We start from the raw sequence: 15626 nt of genomic DNA, 5'->3' as shown, positions 1-15626 counted from the left end.
ATTGCCCTAAACTATTTACTAATGCTTTAAAGCTTCACATAGGAGCAATTTTCGGGCTGCCGGGTTGTGAATACCATTGGCTTTTATTTGCTATAGCCTACTGTAATATTAACATGAATATTGTAGAGCCCCTGTTTAAATGCTTTTCCTACACTAATTAATCAGTGTCTGCTGTGAAAGGTACATCTTCTCTTCAGACTTCCACTGGATTTTCCCAACCATAACAGTATATTGACATGTTAATATAGGCCTATAGGTGCACATGTGACAAATGCCGACAGAAATGAAAAACTTCTGCGGCCACAAAATTCCAAAGGTAGCACATGTAAAATGTTTTTCTAGGTTGACAAAAACATAGTATTCTTCATTAGCCTATATATTTCAAATAGGACTGTTACACAAGATGATGGCCTGCTTTATTTAACAAAATGTTTACTTCTTCTCTCCACACAGGTTCTTAGAAGAATTAACGAGGAGCCAAATCCTCTGGGATGCATGACGGACCATGCTGGTGTACAAGCCAATTGGTAAATCCATACACATTGCAAATAACAACATTTACAGAGCAGAATAAGGACGTCTGAGGAGGAGAACAGTAGAAGAGTAAGTTTCTCATCTTGTTATAAGAGTGAACTTACCAATATGTAAAAAACACATTTTCTTCTGTACAAACACATGATCCCAAAAGTAAAAACAATCACTCAGATTTGGAGAATAGTTTATTTACAATATAAAGCAAAAAGAATGTTTACGAAAATGTACAAAAGAGTGCTCAAAGCCATCTCAAGCCCCATTTCCACCACAGGAAATCTGTCTTTTAGCCTGAACATGCAGTCCGCTCATAGAATAGGCTGTGTTCCAAATGGCATACTTTTACCCATTCTACATACTACAGCTGATCATAAAAAGTATCTAGTGAGCATGTGTGTCTTGCTTTTTATAACACATGCCAAGGCGTGTGACTGCAGTCTGCGGGAGGCTTGGCTATCTCCATTGACTCTCATATTGACATAAAAATGGCAACATTCACTATACTTTTAACATTTCGTGTGTGTCTTTCCAAATATAACCTCCCAAGAGCGTAGGCTGCAAATGTTCGAATACATATATTTTATACACAATTAGGTATACGGATATCTGTAAAAACGGAACAATAATTAAATGTATCAAAATTAAGTGATGTGATGTGATGTGATGTGATGTGATGTGATGTGATGTGATGTGTGGGGGCGCCTTTAGCTCAGTTGGTAGGGCGTCCCCCTCCCGGGCCGGGCCCAGCAGCAGACCCGGGTTCGATTCCCACCTGCGGTCATTCTCTGCATGTCACTCCCCTCTCTGCCCCATTTCACCTCTGTCTCTCTGCACTGTCAATAAAGCATAAAAATGCCAAAAAAATATCTTTAAAAAAAAATAAAGTGATGTGCAGATACTTTTCCGTATGTCATTGGCCTGATTTGCAGGACCGTCCTGGGACTTCAGGCCACGATGGAAACACAGTCAACAATGTGCGCCGCTACATCACCAGTTGCAGTTCGAGTCCCCACAAGATTCAGCAAAATCTGTAGAACACGAAAAGAGTAATCAATTTGCGTAATGATCGTCTTCTGTTTTTCAGATGTGACAGGCATCTTGCATACCGAAGCTTTGTAAGCTGGTGTTGGGGTTACCTTGGTAGACAGGTCAGGGGCGTCATCCCGTTGTGTCCTGATCGGTCTGGTCAGCACGTTGGCTGCCTGCCGCCCCTCCACTGAATGAGGAAACCTGCCTGGAGATGAGCTCCTGTTTTGATGGTCTTTCAAGCTGTGCACAGAGGTCGTCTGGGATGGAGATCTCCTCTGTGTAGCTGAAGGGGTCCTCACCAGCCTCATCAGGTCACTGACATAGTCTGGAAAATGTTAACATGAGTGCTGTTAATAGATTTGAAAAAAATTAACAAATTAAATCTCACACTTTTCTGTAATTAATCCCGATTAATTGATCAATAAATTAATTGCGTTTAATCTAATTTTTCTATTTAAGACCAAAGCTTGTAACATATTTACTTGAGTAAAATCATGGAATTAATGTAGAAATAGGACTGGGCGATATGGGATAAATATTCTTTATAGTGCTTTCCATTGGAACAATTTGAAAACTTGCACGTGGCAAAGATTTTGCGCATTTTTATTTATTGTTCCACATCCATCACCACTCCCATACAATGGATCCGGCACTTCTGTTAATCCGTCAACTGGAACACTAATAATGACTCATTACAACCACTAACTAATTGATTATCACCAACAAAAAAAAACTGAAGATATCAGCCTCTATATCCGATTGACGACATAACTGATATCACTTTAAATAAAGAATAGGTTTTGCTCCATAATAGTGTTTTAAAATTTACTTTACGTAGACTTTTAACATAATTGTTCACAAAAAAACAGTGTGCACCTCCCTGGGTGCTGCCATGGACCTATACAGGTGAAACTCAAAAAATTAGAATATCATGCAAAAGTTCATTTATGTCAGTAATTCAACCTAAATGGTGAAACTTATATAGACTCATTACATTCAAAGTGAGATATTTCAAGCCTTTGTTATAATTGTGATTATTATGTCTTACAGCTTATGAAAACCCCAAATTCAAAATCTCAGAAAATTAGAATATTACATAAAATCAATAAAAAAGGGTTTTTAAATACAGAAATGTCGGCCCTCTAGAAAGTATAATCATGCATATGTACTTGGTTTGGGCCCCTTTTGCGCAAATTATTGCCTAAATGCGGCGTGGCATGGATGCTATCAGCCTGTGGCACTGCTGAGGTGTTATGGAAGCCCAGGTTGCTTTGATAGAGGCCTTCAGCTCGTCTGTATTGTTGGGTCTGGTGTGTCTCATCTGCCTCTTGACAATACTCCATAGTTTCTCTATTGGGTTCAGGTAAGGAGAGTTGTCTGGTCAATCAACACAGTATTACCATGGTCAGTCAACCAGTTACTTGTGGTTTTGGCACTGTGGACAGGTGTCAAGTCTAGCTGGAAAAAGCAATTCAGCATCTCCATAAAGCTTGTCAACAGACAGGAGCATGAAGTGCTCTGAAATCTCCTGGTAGACAGCTGTGGTGACTTTGGACTTGATAACACAGTGGACCAACAACATCAGATGACATGGTGCCTAAGATCATCACTGACTGTTGAAACTTGACAGTGGTCTTCAAGCCCCTTGGATGTTGTGCCCCTCCACTCTTCCTCTAGACTGTGGGACCTTGATTTCCAAATGAAACGCAACATTTAATTTGGATCAGTGATGATTTGAAGTATCATGTCATCTGCTGCTGTTGGTCCACTGTGTTATCAAGTCCAAAGTCACCACAGCTATCTACCAGAAGATTTTAGAGCACTTCATGCTTCTGTCTGTTGACAAGCTTTATGGTGATGACAATTTCCATTTCCAGCTAGACTTGGCACCTGCCCACAGTACCATAAACCACTGGTAACTGGTTGACTGACCATGGTATTACTGTGCACGAATAGCCAGACAACTCTCCTGACCATATCTCCATAGAGAAACTATGGAGTATTGTCAAGAGGCAGGTGAGACACACCAGACCCAACAATACAGAGGAGCTGAAGGCCACTATCAAAGCAACCTGGGCTTCCATAACACCTCAGCAGTGCCACAGACTGATAGCATCCATGCCACACTGCATTGAGGCAAGAATTCATGCAAAAGGGGCTCAAACCAAGTACTTAGTACATATGCATGATTGTACTTTATAGAGGGCCGACATTTCTGTATTTAAAAACCTTTTTTTTTATCGATTTTATGTAATATTCTAAGATTTTGAATTTGGGGTTTTTATAAACTGTAAGCCATAATAATCACAATTATAACAAATAAAGGCTTCACATATCTCACTTTGCATGTAATGAGTCTGTATAAGATATTATTTTCACCTTTAAAGTTGAATTACTGAAATAAATGAACTTTTGCACGATATTCTAATTTTTCTAGTTTCACCTGTATATTAAGACGCTTCTGCCCCTAATAAATGTGCTGCTGTGGTTGTGTGACATCGGACCAAAGACTCTATGAAGTCAGAGTAATGGTCCTATCCCGCTCATTCGCCTGTGTAGCCTACCTCTCATAAGGACCAGGCTGTGTAGGGTGGTGTTTTCACATAGCGGTGAGGCTGTCCCTCTTATCTCCACCAACTGCGATGTTGCCGTGCTGTTTCAAATGCTGAAACAATGTCTGCGGATCCTTTTTCCCCCATTTGTGATTCATGGCAGGTTCAAGGTAATTCCAGGCATGCCTCCTGAAGTCGTCATATTGACACACCTGGACCATTCATGGCTTTGAACATCTGCATTAAAAAAAGTGAACAAACAATTGAGAAATTTTCATATGAATCAAACCCAATGCTTGTGTGTTCATGCTACACAGTCTCTCCAGTACCTTGTCCACTTGGAATGAAGGATCCAGCAGTGAAGTAAGCAGCCATCAGACATTTAGAGGTTTCCCACAGGGGTGTTTCCCCTCATTGGCTGGCTCTGCCATTCTTTGGTGTAAAGGCATTTCGGGCAAAGCTGGGTTAAGGTCACGCATGTCCCCAGTCTCTGCCGCTGCACCTCACAGCCCCACTTGCACACCGGACAGGTTTGGAAGAGTTCAGTCAGAAAGCTCTCAGACACACTGAACTTCGGCTCATCGTAGTCCGTGGTTGAATCCATCCCACTATCAGGAAACCACAAATATATATATAGCAATTCCTAGATTACTCATTTCAATGGACAGAACTGATGTTGAGAATTGTAAGCCATGAGAGCAACTTACCTCATTTCAGATGGCTCTGTAAGAGCGTCAACAGGTACACACCAGGTTGATTTGTTGACAATGAACTTCGACTCATCGTAGTCCGTGGTTGAATCCATCCCACTATCAGGAAACCACAAATAGCAATTCCTAGATTACTCATTTGAATAGACAGAACTGATGTTGAGAATTGTAAAGGTGCCAACGCAGAAGTTGAAAATATTGAACTTTTCGCCGCCGGCCGCGCCGCGATAGCCAATCAGCGTTGAGCTCCTCCCGACGTCACTCGCTTCGGGACGACGGACAGAGGAAATTAAGATGGATGAAAACATAATAGTCACAGTTTGCTCCCATAAGTTCTGTGAATAGCCTCTGTGTCTGTTGCCTGCTGTGTACAGCTATCAGTTTTGCTTTATGAACCAAGTTAGCACTGGTTAGCTTGGGTAAAGCACCATCAGCACAGCAGACTGGTGCTCTCAGCACCGGTTAGCACCAGCGCCAGCATATCCCCAGAGTAGAGAAGGCTACTTTGGTCGGGCGGCGGACACAATATGACCCAATATGATCACGCGGTGCGTAACCTGCGATTCGCGCTGCCAACCGCCGCGCCGCGGAGTGCAGTGTGTTCGTACCTTAAGCCATGAGAGCAACTTACCTCATTTCAGATGGCTCTGTAAGAGCGTCAACAGGTACACACCAGGTTGATTCATTGACAATGAACTTCGGCTCATCGTAGTCCGTGGTTGAATCCATCCCACTATCAGGAAACCACAAATATATATATAGCAATTCCTAGATTACTCATTTCAATGGACAGAACTGATGTTGAGAATTGTAAGCCATGAGAGCAACTTACCTCATTTCAGATGGCTCTGTAAGAGCGTCAACAGGTGCACACCAGGTTGATTCGTGTGGCTGTGAAACAAGAGTGTCCTCTCGTTCTTTCTCCTCATCATCATCATCATCTTCCTCTTCCTCCTCATCTTCCTCCTCCCCCTCCGACTTCTCTAGCAACTCAAGGCAAGCTCTTTTAGCTGCTCTGACACCCAGGGAAGAGGATGCCAACCCCGTCACTGATGTGGAAGAACATTCTTGCCCCTTTTCTTGCACAAAGGTCTGTGTGCCAACCTTCTGGTATGATACAGTGGCCTGTGAACCTGATTATAAGGAAACATGAGAAAGAACTTCAGTCAAATCTTTAGTTAATAATGATACTGTAATGTTTATATTTCTAAGGGCTATGACTGATGTCTGTTGACCACATCACATACACACCTTTGCTTCTCACGTGATTCTGAAGTGTAGCAAGGGACAACTGTGTGGCTACAGTTTTGGTAGATCGAGACCGCATGCTTGTGCCAACAGATGATGTTCCCACATTGCGGAGGAGTGTCTGTGTTACACTAGACCGTGTATCTATAAATGTTTGACATTCTATGTCTCTGCATGTTGCACCGCTCAGGCTCTGGCGCGTTGTATTCTAATTGAGAAAAGACATTGATACATTGTTTTACTTAAGTTGTCACACATGGTGCGTTTGCTTGAACAACACATTGGTCCTTACGCACACTGCAACATTATGTTCAATTAGCAAGTTTGATGACAATGAATACTTTGTCATTTGCATACATACATACATACACACATACAGGTTACACATTTGGAGGCTGGAATCACTCTCCTCTATCAGCTCCATTGTGATTAATGAGAAAGTCTGCAGACACTGATTAGCTAGTAATTAGCATACATACATGCATGCAGGTGACACATTTGGGGAAAGTCACATATTGAGACGGACCACAACACTCCTGTCTAGCTTAGTTATTTGGTAAAGACACGGTTAAACATATCACTGCATCGAGGAGCGTATATAATCACGGTGCAGCAGCATTGTACCCCATGCACTCTATCCACGGACACTTCTATCCGAATACTGACACACAATAAACACAAGTTGGACCCTGATCAAATGTTACTCACAACTTGAGCTTCGGACTCTTCAACACGGCCGGGTATTGTTGGAACACAGCCATCATACAGCACCAATCTATTCGCTAATCCAATCTTGTATTGGCCATAGTTTGTGAAACAGTCCGGTGTGAAGTGCCGTTGACAAACGTGCAGGTTGTTCTCTTGTTCTTCGAGAATCAGCGCCTCTAACCACCTTCGCCTGGTGCGTGGGTCTTTAGGAATGCCAAAGAAAGATAACTTTCCCTCACAACCAAACATACATTTGGGACGCATTTTTCCACCAACGTGCTAGGGCTAGGCTAAACTACACAGTGAAGTGGAAAAGAGTGGACTTGAGCAGGCAGGTTGGGGCGTGGCAAGAGAGTGCCTGAGCGTGTAGCAGCCAGCCATAGATAGGCTAGTCTAAAAGCATTTCCGTACATGGAAGGTCCGGCTTTTTTCAACGTCACGCGATCCAGGAAATTTGAACAAATCAATCGAGGCCGAGCGTCCTGTCCCTACCCCATGGTACCTACCCCCTCCCATGGACCTATAAAAAGGTCACCATCTACCTAGTCTCGCAAAGCCAGACCAAACTACAGCACGTACCATCTACCCTACGTTCAAATCAATACCCATAGCCTACTATCTACTGTTTAGTAGGTAGGGTAGAAAAAAGATTTAGGACGTCCCGATTCTTGTGGCCAGATTTAGTAGCCTATAGTTAGAAATAGCCCTATGTCTACATCCGGCTGCGATTTTTAGTGTTGAAAACCGGCGATTCTGACCCACAATCCATTGCAAAACGGAAGTGAAGTTACATGAGGGACCCTCCCATGGATGCAACCTTTCTTTATAGGTCCATAGACACTACGGATATAAAAGCTGAGGCAAGAAATAAAGAAGTAAAAGTATGTCCCAAGTATATGCCTACTGCATCATAGATTATTTTTATGATCAGATGTAGGCTAGTAGCCTATGTAGAATAGAAAAAATAAAGAGTATGCGATTTGGAACGCAGTGTGTAGAGAATGCAGAAAGCCAGATGACAGCAAGAGTCTCCCAACAATCTACAATTGTTCTTATTGCAGATATAAGCGTTGAGTTATCATGCAATATTTGCAATTACAGCCTACATGCAGGTCTCAGGAGGCTAGAATTGCTCTCCTCTATTAGCTCCATTGTGTTCAATTAGCATATCTACATACACTGAATAGCTTGTAATTAGCAAGCATGACATATTTGGGGGCAAGTCACATATGACGGACCACAACACTCTGTCTATCTTATTTATTGGATAAAAACATGGTTACAAATATCACTGCATTGAGGAGCGCATAATCACGGTGCACTGCAGACAAATGTATCTACGTGTAGCCTATATGTAGCAACACCGCAACTGCAATATAACCAAACGGGTAACCATGGCATCCAGACAAACAAATTTTCTTTCTGCAGCTATGCAGCGCGCGCATCCGCCGTGTTGATAAACAGATAAGGGGTCTATACACGGACACTTTTATCCGAATAATGACACATAATAAACACAAGTCGGACACTGATAAAATGTGACTTACATCTAGAGCTTGTGACTCATCAAGACGGCCGAGGATTGTTGGAACAGAGTCGGCATTGAGCAAAGGTCTTGGTGCTAATTCAGCCTTGTATTGGCCCAGGTTCCAGAAGCAGTCCGGTAGGAAGTGTCTTTGACAAACCCACACGTCCTTCTGTTGTTGTCCAGGATTCAGCGTATCTAGCCATTTTTGCCTGGTACTTTGGTCTTTCGGAAAACCATAGAAATACAAAATCTTTCCCTTAGGCTTACAACGAAAAAAACATTTCTTGATAGGCATTGTTCTACCAACTCGCTAGGCTACACTGAAGTGAAAAGTGACTTTCAGTGTGCGCGCCGGCAGATTTGAAGCGATTTGAAGAGGAAGGTGGGGGCCTGCCAGCAGCTTGCCTGAGTAGCAGGCTGCAGCATTACCATACATGGAAACATCCGGGGACATGACTCTCGCTACCCGTACATTTGAACAAGTTATTTCTCGACCGGCTGCCATAGGTTCATAGACGGATTATGAGATAATGGGCCCCTGGGCACAAACTCTTAAAGGGCCCCCCACTTGTCCCTATCCAGTCAGGTACACTGACTTTTCCGCACCGATACATACAATTAATGGCAAAAACATATTAAGGAAGTCAGTGTTTCCCACAGGAGTTTGGGATACTGTTGGAGGGACCCTGTACCTTGTTGGGGGGTCCGGGGGTACTTTTGACCTTTTAAAAGTAAAATGCATCAATCTGGTGCACTTTGAGAGGACATTTTAGAGACTATATCAAATCCTGAGATGCAGAAGGAACATTATTTTTCAGATTTTTCTTAAACAGGCAGCACTCTTTACTCTGCAACTGTAAAAACAGTACAGTGGTCTGCAGACCCATGTTATATGATGGAGGGGCCCATTTCAATAGATAAAGGGTGGATAGCTACTTTTCCTGAACAATTTAGAATTCACACATAGAAAGCTTATTTCTGTATGTGTGAGGCCTTCAAGGCCCCTCATGGAGCCCCTTACACAGAGCTAGTAATGCTGTTGTTTTTAACTTGCTTTTGTATTTCTCCCCTACTAGTTGAGAGGCCCATGATGATTTCTATTTTGTTAAATCTAATAAGTTTCCTTATATTTAGGCTATTCCTTTTTGGACCTGTTTGTTATTGACATGAGTGACTGAGCTCTTTGTCTATGCAACATGAAACGTGGGCCCCCCTGAGCCCATGGGCCTGTGCCCGTGCAGTAATCCACCCCTGCATAGGTTGCGTTCCGAATCGCATACTTTCTACTATATAGTATGTAGAAAAAAGATTTAGGATGTCCCGATTCTTGTGGCCAGATTTAGGATGGTTAGAAGTACCCAGATGTCCTACTTCATGCGGCCAAGATTGTTAGTGTTGAAAACTGCATCCTATTTGGCCGATTCTGACCCACAATCCAGTGCGCACGTGAAGTGACGTAACATCGACGAAGCCTCCATATGAAAACAAACAGGATGAACAACGGATATAAAAGCAAGAGGCAAGATCAAGGCGCAATGTTATGATGAAATAAGAGAGTAAAGTATGTCCCAATAGTATGCCTACTGCATCCTAACTAGATTCTTTTTATCGTCGGATGTAGTATGTAGAATAGAAAACAAGAAAGAGTATGCGATTCGGAACACAACCATAGTCTTTAGTGCTCTGCATAGCTACCCCAGGCGGTCAGCAGGGAATACGTCGAAATGCATGTACGTAATTATTTGATACGCTAGTATGGTTAAACATGACTATAAATCATTATAACAACGTTTATAGGTCATAAAAGTCGATAAGTAACATAGGTCCTCTTTAATGAACAACACATATTTAAATATTTACAGTAAGTTTGATGAGCTTCTTCCCCTAATAGCAAAATCAATAGAGCCTTCACTGTGCAGACAAATAGCAGAAATGTGGTCCAACATGTTGCATCACACAAAATATTTTGCTTAACGGTTCTTTCCAGCACCTTTTTTCTTACGCTTTCTTGTCTTTTTCAGTCCCTTTTACAGTCACACTCACACACATCCACACACTCATGTCTCACACACACACACACACACACACGCACACACACTTGAAGGTGCTGATGATGGCAAATGTTCCACGATGACCCTCTTCTTCCTCTTAACTTAGCGCAAGGTATAATGTTAGGGGATGTTGAGCCAGCCAAGCTTGCTTTCAGACGTTCAGTGTAGCTTTCTTTTCCTTGTAAGTCGCCATCATTTTCTTGATCTCCGCAATGGCCTTTCCCGGGTTGAGACCCTGTGGAGCAAGTGTGTCAAACAAACAGTGAGAAACTTAAACTGTGTGTGTGTGTGTGTGTGTGTGCGTGCGTGCGTGCGTGCGTGCGTGTGCGTGCGTGCGTGTGTGTGTGTGTGTGTGTGTGTGTGTGAGAACGTTCTTTGTAGTACCTTGGGGCAAGTCTTAGTGCAGTTCATGATAGTGTGGCAGCGGTAGAGAGAGAAGGGGTCCTGAAGTTTGGACAGCCGTTCCTCAGTGAATTCATCACGGGAGTCAATCATCCACCGGTAGGCCTGTCGCATGATAACATTGTTGTTAGCTGGTTGTTTGCTACATTAAACATCAGTTTTAGTATTCATTTGTAATGCTGGGTCGGGTCAATTAGTCACAAGTTAGTCAGTGTGAGGTGTAGAACAAAAAACTAAACCAAAAACACTAATTAGAATGTATGTTCTCTAAGCGTCTTCACCCACCTGCATTAGGACAGCAGGTCCCAGGTATTTGTCTCCGTTCCACCAGTAGCTGGGACAGCTGGTGCTGCAGCAGGCACAGAGGATGCACTCATACAGGCCGTCCTGTGGGGTCAAGGAGGACAGCTTAAGGTAGGCACACACACAGTACACGACTCCCAATGCATCAGAGTGCCGTTAGGTTCACACAACACAACTTTCTGCATTGTAATGGTGCGTCTTGCATCGCGGCGGTTTACACAATACGTGACTGATAGGACACAGGGGGTGGGGCTGGGGGGGGGGGGGGTCACACATCATGACAGGACGCATCCCCACCAAGTCTGTCTGCTCTCCAAACTGCGTTAGGTCACTAAATCATACATGACAGGTGACACAGGAAATGACTGCTTGAGACTGCAGGTTGAGATCTTTTTTCCTTAGAATCTACAAGGGGTTTATGCCCTGATGTGCAGCAGAAAAATCAACGAAAATGTAAAGGATTTTGGTGAGTGTGTTTGTACAGTTCACACATTGTGATCCAAACTCACTGGAGTGTGCGTTGATTTGTCTATTGTCTCTGGCTTTTCTCAGTGATTTCCAAAACCTGGAAAAATCTTGCTGTCTGAACTAGGCTTAAGTGTGACAGTCTCTGTGGTGATCTGTGACCGCACTGGGAAATCATCAGTGCTATCATTAAAAGTGTGGTATCTCAATGAGTAATACATGTAAGCCAGCTATAATCCTAGTGGGGTGATATGATCACTATGGCCAAGATATGAAGTCTTCAAGTATGGCTGCCAGAGGGTGTGTGTTGAATCATCAGTGAGTGGTCTGTATTTCAAACAGTAAGAAGCTATTTACCAGTTTTTGCCTGTCATCCACCGACTGGAAGTACTGCTCCTTCCCTTCTTGAGCTTCATCCTTCTTCTTCAGGTAGGGCTCGATGGACTTGTACTGTGCGTAGAAGTTGCTCATATCCTGGTGGAGAACACACGAGAGGGCAAGACATTACAGGCAAGAATAAAGGCACAACATACAATTTTGTTATCCTTTTTTTTATATATATATATATAATATTCATGCTATTTTTTATGTTCTCTAAAAGAAAATCCATAAATAAAGTATTTAAAAAATATATTGATGCTATTTTTAAACTTGTTTCAGTCACCATAGTAATTATGAAACATGGCCACACTTAGCTGTACTTACAGGCACCAGATCTTTGACCACATACATGTGTGGGAGCGGGTAGATTTTGGTGGGCTTGCTCATGTTGGTGTCGATTTTGTTGAGGCAGGCCAGCGTGTTGCCTCCATTGATGTTCATGGCGCATGAACCGCAGATACCTGAAGTGATACACAATCAATGGGTCACTGACTGACATGCGGCACAGAGGATCACTTAAAGGTGGAGTCAGCGATTCTGGAGAATGCCTGTTTTTCAAAATGACTCGTTGTTAAAATCAGTAAATATCTCCTCACAATGAATTCACACCTAAAACAGTGCATGTAGACAATGTTGCTAGCAACATGCCCGTTCACAGAGCCTAGGCTGTGTTTTTTAGAACACACAGTACGTACAGGTAGCTGATCATGAGGAGATATTCACTCATGTAAACAAAGAAGTAAGTCTTCTCCAGAATTGTGACTTGATTTGCATGTTGCTTACGTTGTGTTTTTTTTGTTTCTTACCCTCACGGCAGGAGCGCCTGAATGTGAGCGTGGGGTCCATCTCATTCTTGATCTTGATGAGGGCATCCAGAACCATTGGACCACAGCTACATATACAGGGACATGTTAACACATTATGAAAAAAACATTGAAAAAGAAAATACTGCTCGACTGTGTTCCGTTTGTGTTTGTGACTTACGCATTGAGGTCGATGTCATAGGTCTGCATGCGTGGTTTGTCTCCGGCGCTGTCAGGGTCCCAGCGGTAGATCTGGAACTTCTTGATCCTGGGTTCAGGGGCCGGGGCGGCCGCAGTCTGAGCATAACGCACCATCTGTATCACACACAATACACAATTAGAGTTTCTACACTGTAAGTATTCTTCATTTATTGTTTTCCTTTTTAACATAACTATTTATCTCAGGCTAGCAAGAGTTTTTAGGAGAATCTTTAGGGTGACCTAACCACTGGCTACTTCACCCCCGGCTAAACTAAGAAGCACTTGGTAATTCTATCCTGTAACACCATAGCATACTATTAGTAGGCTACTTATACGATACAACAACACTTTAGTTGTTTTTGTACAAATATACAAGAATTTTAATGTGTACTTTGCAGTAGAATGAAGAGAACAACAGATGTTTTAAAAACAAAAAGGTACCATAAGATCAAAACAAACACACCAATAAAAAAATGGCCTTTAAAAGGCTATTTCATTCATTTTACCAATCGTAATATAGCTTTACTATTTAAATCTTTGAGGCACACTTTCATGTTAGAAATGAATATGTTTACACAGTATGATGTTTTGGACCGAGTAGGCTATGTTCATATTATAGTAGGCCTATAATACCGTTGACTGCTTTTGCATAAGACGGTATGGAGGCTCCCCCTAGCGGTAGTTTGGATGAATTGACTAGATAGTGTTACATCACGGTGCAGTCGTCGGTTACCTAACTGACTTTTTAAGGACAATGAAAGGACTTAGAACGATAACTTAGATGTTTACTTCATAGTATTGAGAAGTACATGGATATATGTTTAGAAAAAAGCTTTCAGTAGGGTTAATTAAGTATTTTATAGGAGGTAGGAGTTGCACAATAGCTCAACTCACAGTTTTATGCTACTAAACATACCATGCTCTGTTGATTATGAAATTTGGACTAAATTGCTTAATGTAAATCCCTACTAATTCCATACACATTTCACATTGAAGAAGATAGAGCCACAACAGGCTTATCCAATGCTCTGCTCACATGTACACAGACGTAGTCTTAGATCTGAGGGTGTTATTTCGGGTACTTTCATGACAAAGCTAGAACTACACAATTTTGGGCTGATACTGTAGCCTAGCATAAACATGACGGTTAATACAACATAAACAACTAGCTATTAGCACAGGCTACACATTTGTAAATGTCAGCTATGTATGTCTATTATAAAAATCTAACAATAGCTTATTGTAAAAACTGTTTTACTTACCACCATGGTGCCAGAATTCCTAATAGCCAACACATTTCGACTCAAAGCAACACAAGCCGCCGACATTTTTCTGACCGACTGTGAGTGTGACAATAAAAACTTCACTTGATTAGAGACAAGTCCGTGTAGCTCACTTTTACCTCAACTACCTTGAGTGGAAACCAAAGCTTTTCCCTCTATATGCCTTCACGTGACGTAAGCATAGGACGTAAGGCCATGCGCATTGGACAGGCTACGTCATGGTTGATGCCGGTTGATGCCTTCACGTCCTCGCGCCCTGCTCTTCCACCAGGCTATCAGACCGCTAATTGGCACACGGGTGGGCCTATTTAGTGCTGCAGCTGTATGCGAGTGTGGATAGGCCAAAGCAAGCGTCAAATGTGAAAAGCCTATGCCACCTTGTATGTCTCCATATAAAAACACACGCTTTACTTAATTTGTTTGATAGGCCTAATACATGTACACCTAAGCCATGAGAATATATCCGATAGCACCTGAAGGCACCATATGTTAGAGCCTCTTTCACAACTCTCATTGCTTTCAACGAGGGTCAGTTACATATTTTTCTGCAGGCTAACTGAAAACATAAAGAGCCATGACAGTGGTGTGATCAATTAGGTCTGATTTAAACGTCGTCACCATTATAGTGATTGTTTGGTTTTTAGCTCCATTTATTGAGTCATGACTCAATTTCGTTCTTTCTTTATTGTGACGACAAGTGCTTTAGACTTTACTGACTTGAAAACAAATCTTCATCTACTTTATCACTGAATGTATTCAGTTTGTGGTATTATAACATGCTATACATTTTTCTTATACGATAAGTCTTTGTGTCATGTAATATTTCAATATCTCCTTGACCCATCAATTGTTATACTCGTTATGAAACATAGTGCATGCTCCAGGGCGTTGTTTTCTTCTGCTTAAGTCAAATTTTCCGTAAAAGAAATCATTTAGGTGCAGTCTAAAGCCTTATTAAGTTTAAGTTAGGTAATGAAGGTCAATATGAGCTACTCTATGTGTTTGTATTGTGTCTTTTTCTTATCTATGTATCATAGTGATGTCCTTTGTTAGTTCATAATGGCTGCCCTCTGTTCTCATTTAATATGCATGCCATCCCCAGGACATGCACAATAAGCTATTCTGATGGTAATGCCTTTGAAGGTCGAGGGGAAAAACCTATGTACTTGTGTAGATTTTAATGTATTCAATTTTCTTTCTTCACTTTGTCAATACAACCAGACATTCACTACTGACTCTCCATTAGAATCAAGTGTACTTTCCTCTGTGATGATGCCAAGTGTAAACATCCTGAGGGCCTCAAACAGATACAGATACAGATACTTTACTTTACTTTACTTTACTTTAGATAGCCTCAAAGTTATAGCCTATGTTGCATTCTTATTTTGCCATAAAATAAAATGTTGTCTATTGTATATGTGAGTTGTAAAA

The 15626-nt window shown here is 41.9% G+C and overlaps 2 protein-coding genes across 4 annotated transcripts; both read right to left on the bottom strand.

The window, feature by feature from the left end:
- Positions 1-793: 793 nt before the first annotated feature.
- On the bottom strand, positions 794-8741 carry LOC307253669 (uncharacterized protein). 3 transcript variants are annotated; one of them, XM_080031794.1, is made up of 9 exons: positions 8326-8741; positions 6074-6278; positions 5655-5955; positions 5454-5555; positions 4820-4921; positions 4442-4720; positions 4125-4349; positions 1668-1885; positions 794-1559 (listed from the first exon to the last, which is right to left on the bottom strand). In XM_080031794.1, exons 1-6 carry the CDS (start codon positions 8599-8601, stop codon positions 4495-4497), a joined length of 1212 nt encoding a protein of 403 aa, XP_079887920.1. In that variant the 5' UTR covers positions 8602-8741; the 3' UTR covers positions 794-1559; positions 1668-1885; positions 4125-4349; positions 4442-4494. The 3 variants fall into 3 exon arrangements, with proteins under 3 accessions (XP_079887920.1, XP_079887921.1, XP_079887922.1); XM_080031795.1 differs by lacking the exon at positions 8326-8741 and adding an exon at positions 6779-7069; XM_080031796.1 differs by lacking the exons at positions 794-1559; positions 1668-1885; positions 4125-4349 and having other exon boundaries at positions 4594-4720; positions 4816-4921.
- Positions 8742-10121: 1380 nt separating this feature from the next.
- On the bottom strand, positions 10122-14343 carry LOC307253095 (succinate dehydrogenase [ubiquinone] iron-sulfur subunit, mitochondrial). Its single transcript, XM_080030964.1, has 8 exons — positions 14175-14343; positions 12893-13026; positions 12715-12800; positions 12233-12369; positions 11885-12001; positions 11045-11146; positions 10742-10864; positions 10122-10592 (listed from the first exon to the last, which is right to left on the bottom strand). Exons 1-8 carry the CDS (start codon positions 14238-14240, stop codon positions 10509-10511), a joined length of 849 nt encoding a protein of 282 aa, XP_079887090.1. The 5' UTR covers positions 14241-14343; the 3' UTR covers positions 10122-10508.
- Between the last annotated feature and the right edge of the window lie 1283 nt (positions 14344-15626).

The sequence above is a fragment of the Ammodytes marinus genome, assembly GCF_949987685.1.
Source record: "Ammodytes marinus genome assembly, chromosome: 7".
Taxonomy (NCBI): domain Eukaryota; kingdom Metazoa; phylum Chordata; class Actinopteri; order Uranoscopiformes; family Ammodytidae; genus Ammodytes; species Ammodytes marinus.
The sequence above is the reverse complement of the archived record's forward strand: the minus strand, read 5'-3'. Positions and strand labels throughout refer to the sequence as shown.